At 39.9% G+C, this 19,168-nt stretch overlaps 1 protein-coding gene across 3 annotated transcripts; it reads left to right on the top strand.

Annotated features, from left to right (window-relative positions):
• The first annotated feature begins 1,840 nt into the window (after nt 1–1,840).
• Nucleotides 1,841–19,087, top strand: pkp3a (plakophilin 3a). 3 transcript variants are annotated; one of them, XM_019253993.2, is made up of 14 exons: nt 1,841–1,986; nt 5,336–5,513; nt 9,653–9,744; nt 10,247–10,998; nt 12,110–12,233; nt 12,898–13,102; nt 13,848–14,022; nt 14,377–14,494; nt 14,593–14,757; nt 14,855–15,037; nt 15,172–15,325; nt 16,183–16,378; nt 16,557–16,644; nt 17,826–19,087. In XM_019253993.2, the coding sequence occupies exons 1-14, from the start codon at nt 1,978–1,980 to the stop codon at nt 17,865–17,867; spliced, it is 2,481 nt and encodes an 826-aa protein (XP_019109538.2). In that variant the 5' UTR covers nt 1,841–1,977; the 3' UTR covers nt 17,868–19,087. The 3 variants fall into 3 exon arrangements, with proteins under 3 accessions (XP_019109538.2, XP_019109539.2, XP_019109537.2); XM_019253994.2 differs by having other exon boundaries at nt 1,870–1,986; nt 5,381–5,513; XM_019253992.2 differs by lacking the exon at nt 1,841–1,986 and having other exon boundaries at nt 5,168–5,513.
• The last annotated feature ends 81 nt before the right edge of the window (nt 19,088–19,168 follow it).

Here is a 19,168-nt window from a genome sequence, read left to right as displayed (position 1 = left end):
ATCTGGTCTGATTTTGTTTTTTAGCTTTGACTACAGTATACAATGATATTTAGACAATATAGTGCTTTCAGCTGAACATTGTGGCAACAGTTTCGGGAAAAGCCCCTTTCCTGTTTCAACATGACAACATGGTAATGCCTCAACATGATGTAGTACGCTGACTGAGAGTCAGGTGTTCACACATCTTCAGTGCCTGACCTGACCTAATTATCGTGGCTAAATGTAAACAAATCCCAACAGCCAGGTTCAGCATCTGCTGGAAAGGCTTGCCAGTAGAATGGAGGCTGTTATAACGGCATATTAATTTGTAATAAGATGTCACTCAAGATCAATCACACATAGGCTGTAAATCACTGATTCCAATGTTGAAGTTTGGAAAACAAATAAATCAGGTTGTCAAATCAGGACTCAAGTCGGCTCCATATTAATTATCTGGACCTCTGCCCCGAAGAAACAACTTCATATTCTCCTATTTAACTAGTGTGTTGTGTTCTGTTTGGGGTCCTGGAGGCTTCGGGCCCTCTTTAAAAGATACTTCAGAACAATTCCTAATTTTAATGAAACATTGCTTCATTTATAGCTGTAAAACACGGTAAAACACAGTGGATTTTTATACTGTGTGCTCTATATCTGTGACTATTAGTATTAGCAGCACGTTTAATGGCTAAATACAAATTTTAAAAAAAGTTTATTTGGAGGTCCAAACACAAGTCACACACTATGTAGGACAGTTATTCGTCTGTGAATATCATTTGGGCAAACATATTTGTTCAAACATGAATTATAGTTTTGGCTTACTTTCACTGCTCTCATAGTGTTGTGCTCAGCTGCAGCAGGCAGCTGCTTTCAGCAAAAAAAAAAAAAAAAAGCCTATAAACCACCTGCTGTGGATCACCTGCTTAACACCAAACAGCAGACAGACACAGTTATATAGCTTCAAGAGTTGGAGGAAAACCAAAAACAGCAACAACAAAAAAAAGAGTGAATTTTACAATTCTGGATCTTCCCTAACCTGTTTTCCCAGGTTAGGGATTACTGAACACACCTACCAGGAACAGGTTCTCTATGGAGAAGATTATACACTTACAGTTGAGTGCATACAAGAAGCAAAGCTGCTTATTGCCTCGAGAAAAAAGTGATAAGTGAGTGTTAGAGTTCGAGTGTCAGTGTGGATCTGATGTGGCAGGAGGGTTTGGACAGGAGCATGACAGCTTCACTTCATCGCCATGTGTGAACGTAATACCGAAGTTCAGGTTCGGTTCAGACACCAGAGAGTTTTGATTCACCTGCAAAATGTCTGCGTCTGAAACCTTTGCAGGTGTTTGTATCTCCTTGTGAACTATTGGGTAATGTAGCATAGTTGTTCAGACATTACCACGGGAAAACAGTTGCTTCAAAACAAGGCTGTCACTCTGCCTCTCTCATGTCATTACTCTCTCTGACGTAAGCACACACACACACACATACACACTTATCCTGACTCACTAACCTTTAGGCTAATTTCTGTCACCACCTCAGCCATGGGCTGGAAATTCAGTAATACAGATGCTGCTGATTAAGTTAGTCATCTAAGAAATGTTGAAACATTCATAAAAAAAAAATATTGATGTTTAGTTACCCATAAAAAAGTATATATGCTAATTTCTCATAGAAAATCATCATACAAAGAGTTTCATCTTAATAGGCCAGAGTTAAATGCATTTTGTCTCTCCTCTCTGATCCTGAACATCACAGTCATACTGTCTGCCTCCCCCCTTCTGCACACACCCTATGGTGTCATTTGACTCACCTCTTTGTTTTGCGTTGGTCCTGGATTTACTTTACCGGAATCGAAAAGAGAAATCAAATTTACAGGGCGGCGTCTGTGACTATATCTTCTTCTACACTTTCTAACATTCCACCACATTAGGTAATCTGCACAGACGAGTGGGTGGGCGACATCAGAGAGGAGAACAACTACAATCAACTCAAGCTTCAATGGTAATGGTAAGTAGACATTTATCATCATCATCATTATTATTATATATCTAGATTACAGAGTGTAATTAATTTCACCAATAACTTGAAGATTCCCAGTTATCCTGGTCATCTTTCTTTACAAAGGGTTACATTTGAGGCAACTGGACTTTGTTGTAGATCCGTCAAGACGTTTCGGCCCCCCCGATTAAACTCTTCACCAAGTTCACAAAGACATTTGTCAGCATCACAGACTTACAGAGTGACATTAAACGCCTACATGCGAAGCTGTGATTTACTGTTTCGAAGTGCTATGACAATGAAGGTGAAGTCGGTGTGAACAGATTTGGAAGGTATGTGGCGAAGTATTTGCACAGGTGAAAGGTGTTTTCTAAGGTAATGAAGAGTGGAAGGAAGACAAACGGTCACGCTCGATAGATCTACTGAATCCGGTTCAGTGTAAACTTATTGACTTTATCTGCTTTGGGTAAATGAAATCCTCTCCTATTCTCGAGGGGAAATTATTGGCTGATTGAATAACATTTAGAGACGCTCATCTGTTTTTCTGCTGAAATGCATCTTATCAAACGAAAGTGGTCAGCAATATATGGGCTGAAATATGTGCCACAAGAAACTGAATTTGAATCATTTATATTTGAATTTGAATTGCTTAACTTGAATCATTGCATTGAAAAACTGAATGTGAAGTGTAATTTGAAATTGAATTTATTAGTTAGGAAATGAACATTCAGTTCTCAAAATTCAGTTTAAATTTTCTGTGACAAACATCTGGGTAGTTGAGGCAGAGCAATAGCAGATACACAGGACGCCTCTTCAGCCAATCAGCACCTACGCGCGTGTGTGTGTGTGTGTGTGTGTGTATGTGTGTTTCAATTCAGATTCAGTTTTTTTAATATTCACATATTTCAGCCCACAGGAATACAGTAGCAATCTGCCCCAGTGGTTCTTTCTAACTTTATCACATTTATCAAGACAGGTAGACGTCACAGACAACAAGCATGTCCTACTCCCACGCTTCATATCGCATTCATACCGCTACAGTGAGTCATAGCTCTTAGTTACGATAAAACAAACATGATCAAACATAGGTGTGGCTCCAACATAATAATAGAGCGAGACTGTGACACACCTTGTATCAGTTCTCCATCCACAGTCTACTCATCGTCTAAGATATATTCATTTGTAAAGCTCAGATGACTTCTGAAGTTTATACATGTATTGATGTGATAATTAGAGATTGAATATAAAACATGTCAGGTTCTGATTCAACATCACTTACCACTACTTGGTTGTTGCACAGTAATGCACTATATTGTAGTGTCGCTTTTATTTCATCTACCCAGTGTGCATCCTCTTTAAAAAAAAATAACGGCATTACATTGTTTTATTAGTTGAGTAGATTTTTCAGATCAGCGCATTGCCACCTCTGTGGCACAAAACTTACCGTATGAATCATCAGCTAGGTGCAGTGTGTAAAGATTACATCTGTTTTCACTTACACTTACGTGTATGGTTCCTGTTAAATAAACAAATACATAATCTTTTATCTTTGAATCTATGATCTTTTACTTGAGTATTAACAGCAATACCACAGTGTACTAATGCTTTGTTACAAGTCCTGCATTCAAAGTTAAGTACAAGTGCAGAAACATTTGCATCAAAATATACTTAAAGTACAAGTACTCATTCTGGAACAATACAATAATAATATTATATCATTGGATTATAATTAACATAATTAAACACTAATGTTGCAGTTGGTAAAGGTGGAGCTTATGTCTGCTACTTTATATGCTGCCTGGTGGCTTAATTCATCATAATTTATTAGTCGATTCATAGTTTGAGTTAGTTATTATCTATCTGATCATCTAAATCTAATTAATCTGAAACGCATGTCTAATAAGTGGAATAAAAAATAGTCGGATAACATAAAAAGACACAAGTGAAGTACGAGTACTTTAAAGAACAAAGTACGTTAGTTACATTCCACCAATATAAATAACAGTGTTGTAATGCTGGATGATCAGCGGCATTAGAGTGTTAATGAACTTCAGACAGAAAGATTTGCTAATCATTAATCTGAATATGACTCGATTGATGTCCACAATGTCACTTTTAACCATTTTACCATGTCACAAGGTGGATGTTTGCTTGTATTTTAACACTGAAACAACACAAGTGTAATGTATTTAACATTAAATCAATATTTAAAGAATATTTGAACATTTGTAAAAGCCTGCAGGGTCGGCGGACACAAGGTAAATGGTCTTTTTGTACTCAAGAAAAACAAATACACGGCACAGGGAAAACAGTAAAACAAATCCATGTGCCTGAAGACAAGTTCACATCTTTTACTTTTAAGTAAATACTGCAATATAAGAATGAACTATTACAAGTCCTGCACTGAAATGTTTCCAAAAGAAGTACTCACTGCAAAACTTATTAGTCTTATATTACTGAACTATCATCACTGTGTGTAACATTTGACTGTTGGAGCTAGTTTAACAGTTTTATTCTGTTAGGTAGTTTAATCTATAACACCATATTTTAGAAGTGCTTTATGTGTTTTCTATGTAAAATCTGGATCTTCAACGTAGATGCGACTAAAGATTTGAAATAAATGCAAGTTATATATTCTCCTTAAAAGTGCAAATACTGAAATGCAAAGAGTCGTAAAGCTGTACTTGTGATACAGCTGAGTAAATTTACTTACAGCAGAGGTGTTAATCCTCTTCAGGGCGTCTGATGAAAGACGGACGCAAAAACAGGTTCTGCAAAAATACAAAACGTCATTTTTTGACGTAATACTTGGTGAGAACATGTGTTAACTGCTATATCATCATAATCTTTTCAACCAGCCTTTCTTTCAGCAATCCGAGTAAAGCTCAGTGTGATCCTTATCTAAAGGAAGAATAGCTCACCTGTGAGTAAGTAAAAGGGCAAGTAGAGACAAGTGGAAGAGTTTGTCAGACTGTGGAGACGGTAAGGAAATTGATATGGTATAATGAGAGCTACTGGACCAGATACGGGACTTTTAAAAACATGGACACTGTCCAGAGGCAGGCAGTAACACACAGTTGATGATGCAAACTGCCGTAAAACCTCCAAGTAGGAGGGGAAGAGGAAGGGCACCTGTGACTCAGGTAGTCTGATATCAACTGGCTGAGGCTCCACCTCCTCCTGGTATGCAGCTCAGTGCGCGTCTCTGCGCTCCCTCCACAGTTTCGGCTGCGCAAACAGCCTATTCGCACCATTGTTTTAGTTCAGACTACTTCGTTGCGCCTCAGTTTTCTTTTTTATTCAACTTATCACCATGAGTACTCTAGCTTCAGAGACCGTGTTTTTATCCGCTTTACAGCCCAACACCTCTGTCACCACTTATGGACTCCCGTCTGATCTACAGCTCGGGAACGGCAGCTCCGTGTCGGATGAGGTGGCCAGAGCCCGGCGCGTCCAGCAACAGGTCCAGATGAGACTGGCGGAGAAGTCCACACTTCCGCGTCAGAATGGTTCAGCCTCACAATACGCGATGTCAGGTAAACACAAACAAGTATCTTAACTGTCTTTCATGAGGATCTACACAGGCTTTTTGTTCTGCGTCATGGCAGAATTCCCGTGTGAAGGGCACACAATGAGTTTACGAATGATTTAGGCTCAGGCAAGGTGAAGGTAGGTCAAAATTAAAACAACCAGTCCCCACACAGGTACAGGTACATCTATATGTTGTCTGTGTAGTGCTGAATTTTGGCCTAATGGCTGGCCCTCTATTTGTGTTGTTTAGTTAATAGAAGCACTTATCTGACCAGTCAGATCAAGAGTCTTGTTGTCTTTGGATCCACTCCAAATACCTGGGGGAAAAAAGAAGGAGAAAAAAAAAGATAACTGATATTTAACAATCTTTACATTTTTATAATGTAACATTAAACATAAAATACTGAACATCTCATACTGTAAAACTCTTTATATTTCCAAAACTCCTCAAAGGTTTGACTTCCCTTTTTGAATCAGACCACACAAACACATTCATCATTACTGAGGAGTATTTTAATTATTTTATTAACTTACTGAATTATTTATCCATTATGTGTTTAATTGTTGGGTCTAGAATGTGAGAAAATAGCAAAAGAAATATCCATCAAAAGTTTCTACAGCCGCTAGTGACGCCTTCAAACATCATGTTTTATTAGATTTGTCAGTTTAAAACACAAAGATATTCAGTTTGCTACCACACATATCCACGTTTTGTTTTGTTTTTGTTATTTTTGTGCCATTTTTTTTCTTAAGAAGTGTCTGCATTGATTAATACAGTTGACTTATTGGCTGTTCGACTAATCATTTCAGCTTGAGAGGGTACTTTCTCTTTTATTTATTGTACTGGAAAAAAATCCCCAAAGTGACTCAGATCAGCTGAGTGGAGTAGCTTTTACTTTCAAGTGCATGAATCAATATGCCTGGTGTACGAAGTGTTTTTGTCAACACTTGTCCCTGCTGCATTCCTGTAGACTTGCTTGTCAGCTCACCAGATGAGTTGTCCATTCAGCTGCTCTGCAGGTTTACTGCACAAATGAGTCTCACGCAGTATACAACACTGTGAGATGTGTTATATGCTGCGTACCTGTACATAGAAAAGGGTTAATGTGTAACAGGCCCAAACAAACGGTGCTTTCATGAACTTCTCTGATAGCAGACTGAGGTGAAAGCCTCCCTCTATGGTATTGGGTTTCAGGTCTTACTCAGCTTTAAGAGACGAAGGTTCAAAAGATACCTGTGAGATGACAGTATCGTGAGAACCAACTGTTGTCTGTTTAATGATGTCACATTGTCAGACAGTGTCTGTGTCTGGGCCGCGCTGGCACACAGTCAAATTCAAGGTGGGGTTGTTACGTAAGCCGTGGCGAGACATCCGCAGGAGAAATTAGGTTTCAGGAAAGATGAAAATTAGCTTATCAGATTGTCAATACAGGTATGATAAGTAAAGCTACACATGGACACAGTCTGTCTTGTTTTTGCACTCCTGCTGCTTGACTCATAAAGATAATCACATAGCTCATTGTGTTCCCAAAAACTGCAGGGAGCAGCTCAAAGTCAGGTCTTTGACTCCAAAAAGAGAAATGTGTTTTTCGCTCTTCTAGTTTGAGAAAAGACGATAGCTGCTGGAATGTTGAGACACACAACACGTCTGCTGAACTTGTCAGTCAGTGTTTGCCTCCAATAGAGTTTTTAAAAAAACACATTGCTTAAACATGGCCACGCTGTATGAAAAAATAACTGGGCGAGATGTTTCACATTGTTATCTCTGCCTGTCCTTTGCCCTGAGCTTTGCTGGGAGGAAAAAATATTCAAACACATGCTGTAACACATGTTGTTTTCTTTGACATTTAAAACTCCTATTGAGGTTTTCACATGAAGCTTCAAATGTCAGTCATCATATTTAACGCATCATCACCTGAAAAAAAAAATCCACAAACAAAATCCTTAATTTGAATGAAGTGAGTCATTGTATTAGACTTCCCGTTCATACAGGTGTGCGCCTCCTTTTATGTGGTACAAGCATGAAAGTTCTTGGGAAAGTTTTGCACCACACAAGCTGGAATCAGTCCTACAAAGCCACCACTGGAGTCTAATTCTACAAATAGTATAATGATAATCTTTATCTCCCGGGAATATCGAGTTCAAACAATAAATAGGCATGAAGGAAAAGCAAACAAAATGTCAGTGTTATGAATGTAAAAGTAAATGAATGAATGTAAAGTTATAAACTGTCGTCACAACAATTCGTTACAGCACAACAGGCAATGCTGCAGTTTCAGCGGTTTGTAGCTTTAGAGAAGTTTATCATGACTGCACACAAAGGAGTGTTCACACGAGGAAAACATGCAGAGGATCCTGCACAGGAACGCCTGCTCCTCTGTATCTGAATGCTGCAGTGAGTGCTCAGTGCTCACAGTGGGACAAGTCTCAACAGAAAATGAGTAGGCCAAAAGCCAAGAGGCTTTGTCAGTGTGGTTAATTTTCCCGAAGAAAAAAGGTTTCCTCACTGAAGGAGTTTTCAAGGAGTGTTTCATGTGTGTTGTTAAGGTGTGTCGGGGCGTTGCTCGGTTGGGCTGGGGCTAGGGTAAAGGACGCAATATGTCATTCTCTATGCCAACTAGGTTGGGGTGTGGGAAGTGTAAAACCTACAACTGTTCAGGCTCAACATACGGATCAAATAAGCATGGGTATGATCACACACATAAACATTACTTTGGTTTTCGACGTTTCCTCAAATGATTTCTTTTGGCCCTGAGTCTGACATAAATAAGTGTTTGGTTTCCCCCCACAAGGATTGAAGAGCAAAACATCCACACACACTCTCTCTGTGCAGTGTGAGCCGAGAATGACCGCGTTTGTGTAAGCGAGGAGTAACCAGAGATATCAGAGCTCGTCACAGGTCACGTCCTGCTCTTACACACTGTGTGTGCGCAATTGAATCTTCAGTCTTCCGGTGGAACAGGACACCTGCTATTCATACTGTGCTGTTGTAAATTAAAGGGGTGTGGCACTTCTTCATGGCCGCCATGCTGTGATTAAATCTACCTTTACTGCGTCATTTCTGAACTTCTCATGATTAGATTCGGTCTGTGCACTCTTGACCTTTCATTAGTCAGTGCAGAAAAACCCTTGTCAGCTTTTATGGGAAGTCCTCTCTTGCAACTGAATACATATAAATAGTGAAAATGAAAGATGAGTGGTGTATGATGAGATACAGAGCACGCAGATATGTGAGCAACACATCACATTTAGCAATAACAGCGGCTCTTTTTTTGCGTTCAGGTCGTCTTTGTGTTGTTACTGCCTCGAAGCCTTTTCACATTGTATTTGACAGTGTGTTCACTGCTTTCAGATGAATGCATTAACTCTGTTGTGAGTTTTCTTAGTCCTAAAAGGTCATCAAGTAATGACTGGTTATGTAACCCTTTCTGCTTAATGGAATTCCAAGAAGTGAGAAAAGGCTGACATAGACTTAAAAGTGCTTGAGTGAGACATAGATCACCCCTTTTTAGTTTTTCACACTGTAAGTTGAACGTGTAAGAAAGGTGGTTTTGAAAATAATTAAAGGATTGGGTTCACAAGTATTCAAGCCTTAAAATAGTCAGGCGTCCATATGTATGTACACTGAAACAGTTCTGGTATGCTGTAATCATTCCTGTCTAATGTGTTTCCACATTTTGTGGCTTCATCTGTCAATATGAGGAGTTAATAAGAGGCTTCAGCAGTCTTGAGTTAATCAAATTAAGTCTTTTTAGTACAAAATTGCCGGTACTGTCAGTCTGTACACCACATCCTAACAAGGAAACTGTCTGTGGAGACAGTCAAGTTATTTGGCGCTAAAAGGACTGTAGCTTTGGAGGATGCCCAGTAAATTAGATTAACTGAACCCTCATATTCTCTTCAGAGGACTGTGAATTTTGTCCCTCATTACTAACACTGAGAACATGTCAGAGAGGAATATTTTAATGGCCACTGAAGACAAATGGAACAACTACAACAAGCATAAACTGTTTTAACGTACCTGTAAATATTGTTTTAAGACAGACCTGAAAAAAACATGTCCTGTGTTGGGTCAGGTTGCAGTCGCTCTTATCTATGTGATATTATATGTAATATTTATTCTGGTTTTTTTGCTTCCTTTCAGACTACGGTGGTTCTTCAACAATGAAATATCAGACCTATAGCCCAAATTACAGCTCTAAATCATCCTACATGTACTCAGGCTCCAAAACAATGGTGAGTACTAGAGCAATGTCTCACTGTTTCAGCATGCAGTCACACATATCGTGGAAATATTCAGCTGATCATGTAATGTGTCATTTAACTGGATGGTCTAAAAAAAAAAACAACCAAACCCTATTACTGACCGACTGCTGTCACACCAGACACAGCAGGTGTGGTATTTCTCAGTAGGCTGTAATGAGATCAGCTCTGGGTTTTCAAGTCCACCCTCTAGATTCCTCCATTTTAGTGTTTTAACAGGAAGACACTGGCTTTGTGCCACGGATGTTTGAGCCTGAGAGTTTGATTCTCATGACAAATGGAAATTAATCTGACAAAAATACTAAGGGTGTAACGTTTTGTTTCCTGAATGATATTCACATCCCTGTGATCAAATTGTGAAATCACTTTTGTCGATATATTGTGAAACATATTCACCCACACATACAGTTCACTAGAACATAATGAGTAACTCTTCAAACACATTTGATTGTAACAGTCCTCTGTTCATCCTCAGGGTCCACGTGTATCTGGTCAGAGGTCAGGCTTCAGCTGTCAGTCTGCTGGCCCAGACATTGCCCAGTTCAACAAGATCAGCGTTGGTGGTGGAGGGATTAGTGGTGGTTGCGGTAGTGGCTATTATCGTGAAGACATGCGTATGGGTGGCTACCAAGGGACCATGAGACAGCAGAGCCAGATGGACCCAGAGATCCTCTCCATGCATTCAATGCGGCAGCAAATGGCGCCGGTGTATCCCTGGACAGATAACAGCGATGCTGTCAGCATGGTCTCCGACAGGGACGCCACCTTCAACCGCCCGTACAGTCAGAGTGTAGTCAATGGCTACGCCGGCCAGGTGAGGCAAGGAGGAGGCAGCATGACCTATTCACATCCCATGCGCCGATCTCTTAGTGGCACTCTTTCCCGTGGTGGAGGGATGGCAGGAGGAGAGGTGGAGATGGCCCAGCAACATTCCTTCAAAGGTCCTGCCCACCGCACCATCAGCAGGATTACAAACCGAAACCGGATGAGCATGGGCTCCATGTCCGGGACCATGCAGCAGATCTCCTCAGGTGGGAGCATGTATGGTGGAGGGATGGACAGAGTGGACGGCTTCATCACAGGTGGAGTGTCTTCTGGTTCCCAGGCGAACCTGATGCGTCCAGGCACCCTGTCCCGTGCCATGTCGGTCAAAAGCATGCAGAGCGTGGGCAAAGGCGTGGATATCTACAATCAGCAGATGGAGTTAGGCATGGGCAACCTCAATGGGTGAGAAGCATAACCACATCACAAATGTTTTCATTTGAAACATTGGGTATATTTCATGTCTCTTACTGACAGTAATGTAGGATACTGGTATATAAATAGCATCACCAGCCTCATCAACCTTAACCTGAGTACTACATCTTAATACTGACTGACATGAGATGGGCAAAAGTCTGAACATCTATAATTTTCCTTTTGTCAGTAAATCCCATGAAAAGTCCAACAACCAACAATAAACTGATCCTTCTAGCAAATATTGGCTGTGTAAGCAAAGCCCGACCTTCAGTAGCTTAATCTTCTGCGCCTCCAGAGTCTCCACTGCCCGAAAGCTACACTTCATAACAATGAATATACTGTAGTTTACTTTGAGTCAATCACACATACAGAGTCCTGCCGAAAATTCAGCTTAAAATACTCCTCAAAAAATGCTCCTTTTAGTCCAGTTTAAATAATGCTTCTCAAAACTACAGTTAAGGAAATTATTTAGCCTTTTTTTTTTTTACTTGATATCGTCAGTGGGAACAAAAGCGTTTGAGGCTAAGAACCACAGACACTACAAAAGTCGGTATTAAGAGACAGATTATTGGATAGGGGATTTGTTGACAGTAAGAAAAAATACAATAATTGCAACCTTATCCTTTAATTATTCCAGTGACAGAGAGAGTCATCCTGGTGACGCAGTTATAGTATTTCAGTGACATTCAAGTGAATATGATGCACCAGTATGATAGTGCCACAACTTTTGTATGATAGGATTTCGTAAGGGAGTGTGTGATGTGAATAGTCTATTTCATAAGAGCTGTGGATAGGGAGGAGGCTCCATAGTGGCAGGACTGGTTTTGGGTGTGGCAGCTCAGTTTCAGGCCTCGCATTTCACACATCCCACAGCGTGTGGTTTAGCTGAGCAGATTTGCAGACCACTGTGTAATTTGGAAGTAATTCATCGAGCTGCATTTCACTGACAGGAAACAAATAATCTATGAATAATTACTGTGGCCACACTGTTGCTTTTTATTCAGACATATTAAACAATAACAATAACAATAGGGTAATTACATATCATATAAATGTTTAAGATTGTCTGACTGAGTTTGCTTATTTGCTCCTTCGGCAGCCTCTCTACCTTGGACATGGCCACGGCAATACAACACCTGAGGGAGCTTGACCCTGAAATGCAGGTCCTGGGTGCCGCCTACATTCAACATGAATGTTACAATGACAGCGACGCCAAAGATGAGGTACTTAAAAAGTTTAAACCTGTGGTTGGAATTCCTCTGGTTATTTCCTCCCCTCATTGAGAAACTCGGTCATGAAATGTGTTTTCTTTCAAGTGATTTTGATGGATGCCTCTCCATGTTTGTTGACATACATACATACAATGTTGCTACAGCTTTGCTTCTGTTCTGGTGCGTTGCTCCACATGTTGCTCAACTTTTGACGCTGTAAATGTATTTGGACTCTGTCCTGTATAGGTGTTGAATGTCAGGTATACAGCAGAGATTAAAACTCTTATCTTATATGACACATTACTCTTGCAGTTCAGCTCTGAGGATAGAGTGTGAGTGATAGCAACTCTTGTCAAGAGTCAAGCGAATGTTTCAGTTTTTGCCAAAATGTTTATTTATGTCAGAATTTAGCACCTCCTTAGTGATGATACATAAAATGCATGCGTATCTGTGCATTATGGATCCAACCATGGGACACACAGATGCACTGCACCAAAGTTTCAATAAACAAAAACTTAAAAATAGATGTTTTAGTCTTGATCCATTACAGGACTGTTTATATGGAGTTACTGACAAATCTTGAATCACCTAATGATTGCAGAAAACTAAGTTGTTGTTTTTTTAAAACATGCACACATCCTGAGAATAACTTTTTTCCCTGCCACCCCGTCTATAGGTGCGTCGCTTGAAGGGCATTGGTGAGCTGGTGAGACTGTTCAACTCCGAAAACCAGGAAGTACAACGTTTTGCCACCGGTGCCACGCGCAACCTCATCTATGAGAACATGGAAAACAAGGCGGCTCTGATCGAAGAGGGCGGCATCCCACAGCTGGTCGAGGCACTGAGGGAGCCAGATGATGAGCTCCGCAAAAACATCACCGGTAGAAAATTCCCAGTCATAAAAGTGAAAAAAAAAACATGATACAACAAGCAGAGCTGATCTCTTCTGCTTGTTTTGCCTCAAGTAAAAATGTAATGCAGTTAGTCACAATATTTTATTGCAACATGATCTTGGCAGTTAGTGGTGTCTAAGAAAGAAAAGAAAAACCTTTACAAGAATCAGATTATGGGGATACACTCTGTTGTCAGTAGAGCAGCTATACAGTACACAAGAGTAGGATCTGCAGTCTTTTCTATAGGGTGTGTGAAGAAGAGGTGGGGGTGTGTGAGAGCTGCCTGGACCTGTGGAATGACAATAAATCTGCCACTCCCTTTTATGAGTGGAAGCCGTGTCACTCTTTCCTTTGAGCCGTTACACCTCGATTTGTATCTGTCAGAGTGCTAAAAGACCTCATGTTGGTGTCACATATTCAGAGCTCTCTGCTAAAATGTGACACAGACGTCATATATTTCAGCTTCACTGCCATTTGCATTTGTCTCAGGTTTTGAAAGTTCATGCGTCCAAGTTGTACCCATGTAACAAATGTGTGTTCTTAAGGAATAGTTCAACATTTTGGGAAATACAAATATGCTTCCTTGTCAAGAGTTAAAACGAGAAAATTGATATCACTCTTGTGGTGTGTAACAAATCTGCCTTTAGAGGTGTTGAGAGCCAGGCTAGCTTCCCCCCCTGTTTCCACTCTTTATCACTTTTTCTGACACTTCTCTTGGTGTGTGTATGTGTAGGTATATTGTGGAACCTTTCATCTAAAGACAACCTGAAGCAAAAACTGGCCAGGGAGACACTTCCTGAATTGACTGAGAAGATCCTCATCCCTCTGTCGGGGGGCGGGCAAACTGACACCATCCAGCAATCAGCATCTGAGGCAGAAATCTTCTACAACACCACAGGATGTCTCAGGTGCTCCTCACTTTTCTGTATCTCATTACCTGTGACTGCAAGATGCTTCTTCATGCAAATGCATTGTTGTTGTTGTTTTTTTTTTTGGTTCACCTCTGTCTGATCTTTCTCCCATGACTTTGGAAACTTTTTGTGGCATGTGACAGCCACCGGGGCTTTTGCCACACCCGTCAATTTTCACTTCTTCACTACAGTTTATTGCCATGTGGGGAATATTTGCAATGTTCCCTGCATGTGTTTATCCTGTCATTATGTAATGAATACTTTAATGATGTCATGCTGCAGTGCCAGTTGTGTAACTAAGTTTTACCTGAAGCAGCTCTTTGACCTATCACTTGCTTTGTGTGTGATCAGGAATCTGAGCTCTGTGAATGAGAAGACCCGTCAGCAGATGAGAGAAACAAATGGACTGGTGGACTCTTTGGTGGGCTACATCAAGGCCTCCATTGAGGACAGCAAGGCAGAAGACAAGGTGAGACAAGAAGAGATGGAACTGAATTGAAGCTTCTGTTTCTGTTTAGCTCGCGTCTTTTTGTGTATTCACTTGTCTGTGTTTGTGTGTGTTCGTAGGGTGTTGAAAATGCAGTGTGTGTCTTGAGGAACCTCTCCTACCAGCTCTATAGTGAGATGCCCCCATCTGCTCTGTTGCGCCTGGAAGGACCAACCAGAGCACAGAACTCAGGAAAGGGTGAAGCCATTGGTTGCTTTACACCCCAGAGCAGGAAAGCCAAAAAAGTACGCATGCTTAATATGTACTCATCAGCATTTTGTGTGCATGAACCAGACTTCCCACCTAAACACTGCCCTTCTTTTATCTCTCTTTACCTAACAGAGCAAGAACCAGGATCTCGCCACTTTCACCGAGGTTGCTCGCGTCCCAAAGGGTATGGAGTGGCTGTGGCACCCACAGATAGTGAAGGTGTACAACGATGTGCTGCATCACTGTGAGATCAACAGTACCACCCGCGAGGCAGCAGCCGGAGCGCTGCAGAACATCACAGCTGGAGACAAGAGGGTAAGCAGCGTATTAAGTAAATGCAACAAATCTAATAATATTGGTCATATATTGGTAATACGTTTGTCTAAATTTCTCTCTCTCTCTCGCTCTCTCTCTCTCTCTCTCTCTCTCTCTCTGTCTTCGTCCTGCAGTGGCCTTCGGTGCTGAGCCGGGTGGCTCTGGAGCAGGAGCGCATGCTGCCCGTGCTGCTGGACCTCCTGCGTACCAACAACGACCTGGAGCTGCGTTCTCTCACAGGCTTCCTCCGAAATCTGTCCCGTCATGTCAGGGATAAGAATGACATGGGTGAGTCTTTCTTTCTTTTATTATTCTTGTTAGGTATACATAGTTTTATGTCTCTCAGTTCATCATATTTGAGACTAACTCCAGTAATTTGTACATTGGGAGATGATATGCTTCTCTCCAGTTTTACCTTTAGATGGTGTTTGCCCGGTTGTGAATGTTAATGTTAAAATGCAAATATAACAGAATCTAAAGCACTGATATATTTTACTCTGATAGCATTCATCTTGAAATTTCCTTGAGCTAATTTTAAGTTTTAAGTTGTACAAATTAAAAAATAATTTCCTTAAACTGGGCTAAATTCAGACTCAGATTCGTCAAACATTGAAAACTTGAACATCCAGGATACTAAGGATAACACATCAATTATGAATGGAATCAACAGCAACAACAACAGTGGAACAACATTAAATATGAATGACTAATTTGTCTGATTATTTCATAGGGGTTATGTTCAGCACAAATAAACACACACATTCTCTCCCACCACACACTGTTGCAAAACCCTGTGGCAATTTGCCACAGCACGTAATTCGGCCTAAGTAACACACGAGCGTGCAAATAAATTTGGAAACAACAACATTAGGTAATATCTAGTGTGAATGACCTGTTGTCATAAATATAAGTGGAAAACACCAAAACAAAACATACATATATACGTACATACGTACATTACATACATTAGGCCTATCCCAAAAAAAAAGACAGAAAAATTAAAAAAAACCTTCATGTGAAACATTCAATTCATTCAAACTTTGGTAGAAAATTGTATGTTCATACAGAAACACATTTTATTAGATATTATTTTATGGTGAAAATTGTTTTTTTAACACATCCTAACAAGACTACTGTTTATCCAGCCACAAAGGTGGTGAACAACCTGGTGACCAAGCTACCTGCTGATGGACATCAGAAGGAGCCCTCCAGCGAGGTGGTAGTCAACATCTGTGGTATTCTTAATAACTTGGTGACCAGCAGTTCTGTAGCTGCCAGAGACATCGCCTTCTTTGACGGACTGCAAAAACTGGATGGCATTAAAACCTCACACGACAACAGGTGAGTGATCGTAAAGTGGCAACTCCTTTAACACACTGTACTAGTTAAATGTGTACCTACATAAACCCTGATGCAACCGTTTGACACAAATGTTGCACAAAATATTGCACCCTATCTTGGCATTTGAGATTATTTGTATCAAGTGTTAACCTTGGATGAATCTTCTTTGTTTTTCTAGTTCTGGAAAGGTAAAAGCAGCCAAAGCAGCATCCACAGTTCTCAGCAACATGTTCCAGTACAAGAAACTGCACAGCACGTACAAACTGGTAAGAAAGAAATGACTAAAAATGTGCTGGTAATGATTGGTGGTAATTTAGCCAAAAACCAGAGGAAAAAAATCCAATATATATCCAAAGATACGGCATCAAACTGTTTATCGTGAGTCTCAGCAAAGTTTTTTTTTTAGTGGCATGTGCCCGAAAATGGATTTCTAAACTCATGTTGCTGTTATTACTATTATCTAACCATCAGATAACACAGTAGCTGTTTTTAAACATAAACAAGTATGTCGAAACTCATTGAAAACTTGGATAGCACGAATGAAACATCATAAATCATTACCAACTCTCCAACACTCCAACACAGTGCATTTTTCTGTCATCTTTCAACTTGGTTTTTCCTCATTCCTCACACATTACAATCCTCTTTAATTCAGTATAAAAATACACCAAAGTAACATGTAACATGTCCAAAATATTATTTTATACTTTAGTACAAATCACAAAAAACGAAAAGCATTTCAAAAATTTGAGGTCTCCCAGCGTCTAACATACCAAGAACCAGCTTGATTCTGCATGTCGACCGCCACACAAAGTTCAAAGCTCAGTGGATAACCTCCTAATGGAGCCTCACCCTCATTCTCTTGTTTGTGTGTGTGTGTGCATGCCCGAGTGTGAAAAAAAAGTGAGAGTGACAGAGATGGTGCTTGTGTGTGTGTGTGTGTGTGTGTGTGTGTGTGCGGGTGCATGTGGCGTCTGTCTGACGGATGACATTCCTCACTCGCCATAATTCCCACTGCTCTTTCAACACTCACACACCCAGTCCTGTACCGACTCTTCTTCTGTAGACGCAGGTACGTTTACTGCCTTCTGCAGTTTGCGACTTGCCCCTCCCAAGGGTGCGGTGCTCAGCTTATTTCCTAATGAACAAGTCCCAACAGAGCAAAAAATGCATTAATGCTTGAATAAGAAAACGCTGCCTTGGTTTATGGTCCAAAAAGTATGTAGATGCACAAATAGTTAGATGTTTGAACAGTGAATTGTGAAAATAGATTGTGTTCTATTGAACTCAGAGGTCACCCCAGGTCAAATTGCAACACAGAGGGAGCTGTCATTGACACCTGTGCTGTACTGTTTAATTAATATTTGAATGAATCCTAGAATAATCATTTTTATGTCATGTCTAAACAATGTCATAACTCTACTCTCTTTATTTCTTTGTGTTACAGAAAGGGTTCACGAAACAACATTTTACAGACACAACGATCTAAAACAATGTAATGTAATAGTCATGCACTCTGCCAGCCCCCCTTTGGATGCAATCTCTTCAGATTTGTAGTAAAGACACTCTTTTTACTATTCAAAGATAACTTAGGTTCAATTTTTGTTGGCCATACTTTGTGATGAGAATATGGACACACAAGTGATGGAGGAGCTACCTGGAAAAGGACTTCCTGTGTATTTTTCAGTACAGTTCAAGAAACGTGGATCCAGTACATTGGACTATTGATGGACTCTATGCACCTTAACCCATTTACTCTCTTTGTTTGAACACTGTATGTTTTAGTGTGGAATCAGGGACTTCTTTTCTGTCAAAGCAACATGTATTCAGATGAAACTGCAGCTGTTTGTGTTTCTGCTTTTTAAAAACAGTTCATAACTGTTGATGGACAATATGGTGGACATTTGTGCCTTGTCGTCCCACTGTTGCACCTCAATAATAGCATAAATGCGGACAAATGTGGGACTAACATGGAGTCTTTGTAAATATTGCATTCTCTATTATGCATAAATCAAATGTGTTTTTTTTATATACTGTAGCTATTTGCTTTGTATTTGTAGTTTTTGGATGAATAAATGTTTTATGAATAAGTCAGAATTATAACATATAGTTATAACAGAATGTAACTACAGTAAATAACAATCACTGAAATTTGGATGTTATGAAATTTGATTTAAAAATCTGGGGATTATGATTGTGCCTTCCAAGTTGACTTTGGGTTTAGTGATGTTCTTTTTAAGCAAAATCCCAGTCATGTCAAACAAAATACTGACATGTGACATTTATAATCACTTTGTCAAACAGAACTTATAATGTATTACTGTGCTTGCTCATTTTTCTTTAACATGCTATTTTTTCTGCTGTTTGTCTAGAATGATAAATGATGTGAGTAAGAGATGAAAGCGCAAACAGAAACTTTGTTTTCAAGAGAAATATATTTGTTTAGTATTTGAGGTCTTTGTGTTCATAAATGACGAGATTCTGACCCCCTTAAAACTTCTTTTTATCGTCAAGTATAATAGATTCTCTCTAAACTCTATTTGTGCAACTTGTAAATATTCATACAAAAGGTTTAGTTCAAAAACTTAAATTGTAATGATTACTGCCCTGTGGTATAAGTGGTGACCTTGTGTTTTTTTAATTTGCTATGCAGGCAGATGAATCATCTGGATATTTTTTCAGTTAATAAAGAGACAGATTTAAAAGTGAGATGTCATTTTGTGAGTGTTTCTTGCATGTGTGCTGCAGTGTCTGTTATAGTTGTAACAGACTGACATTGACATGGTGAAA

Source organism: Larimichthys crocea, chromosome XXI (assembly GCF_000972845.2).
Source record: "Larimichthys crocea isolate SSNF chromosome XXI, L_crocea_2.0, whole genome shotgun sequence".
NCBI classification, from domain to species: domain Eukaryota; kingdom Metazoa; phylum Chordata; class Actinopteri; family Sciaenidae; genus Larimichthys; species Larimichthys crocea.
Note: the sequence above shows the minus strand (reverse complement) of the source record. Positions and strands in the feature narration are given on the sequence as shown.

Excerpts from the sequence above, each read along its gene's own strand:
- pkp3a (XM_019253992.2), top strand. The coding sequence starts at position 5,291 with ATGAGTACTCTAGCTTCAGAGACCGTGTTTTTATCCGCTTTACAGCCC. Across the intron at positions 15,038-15,171 it reads TCACAGCTGGAGACAAGAGG|TGGCCTTCGGTGCTGAGCCG; the intron begins GTAAGCAGCGTA and ends TTCGTCCTGCAG. Across the intron at positions 16,645-17,825 it reads TGCACAGCACGTACAAACTG|AAAGGGTTCACGAAACAACA; the intron begins GTAAGAAAGAAA and ends TTTGTGTTACAG.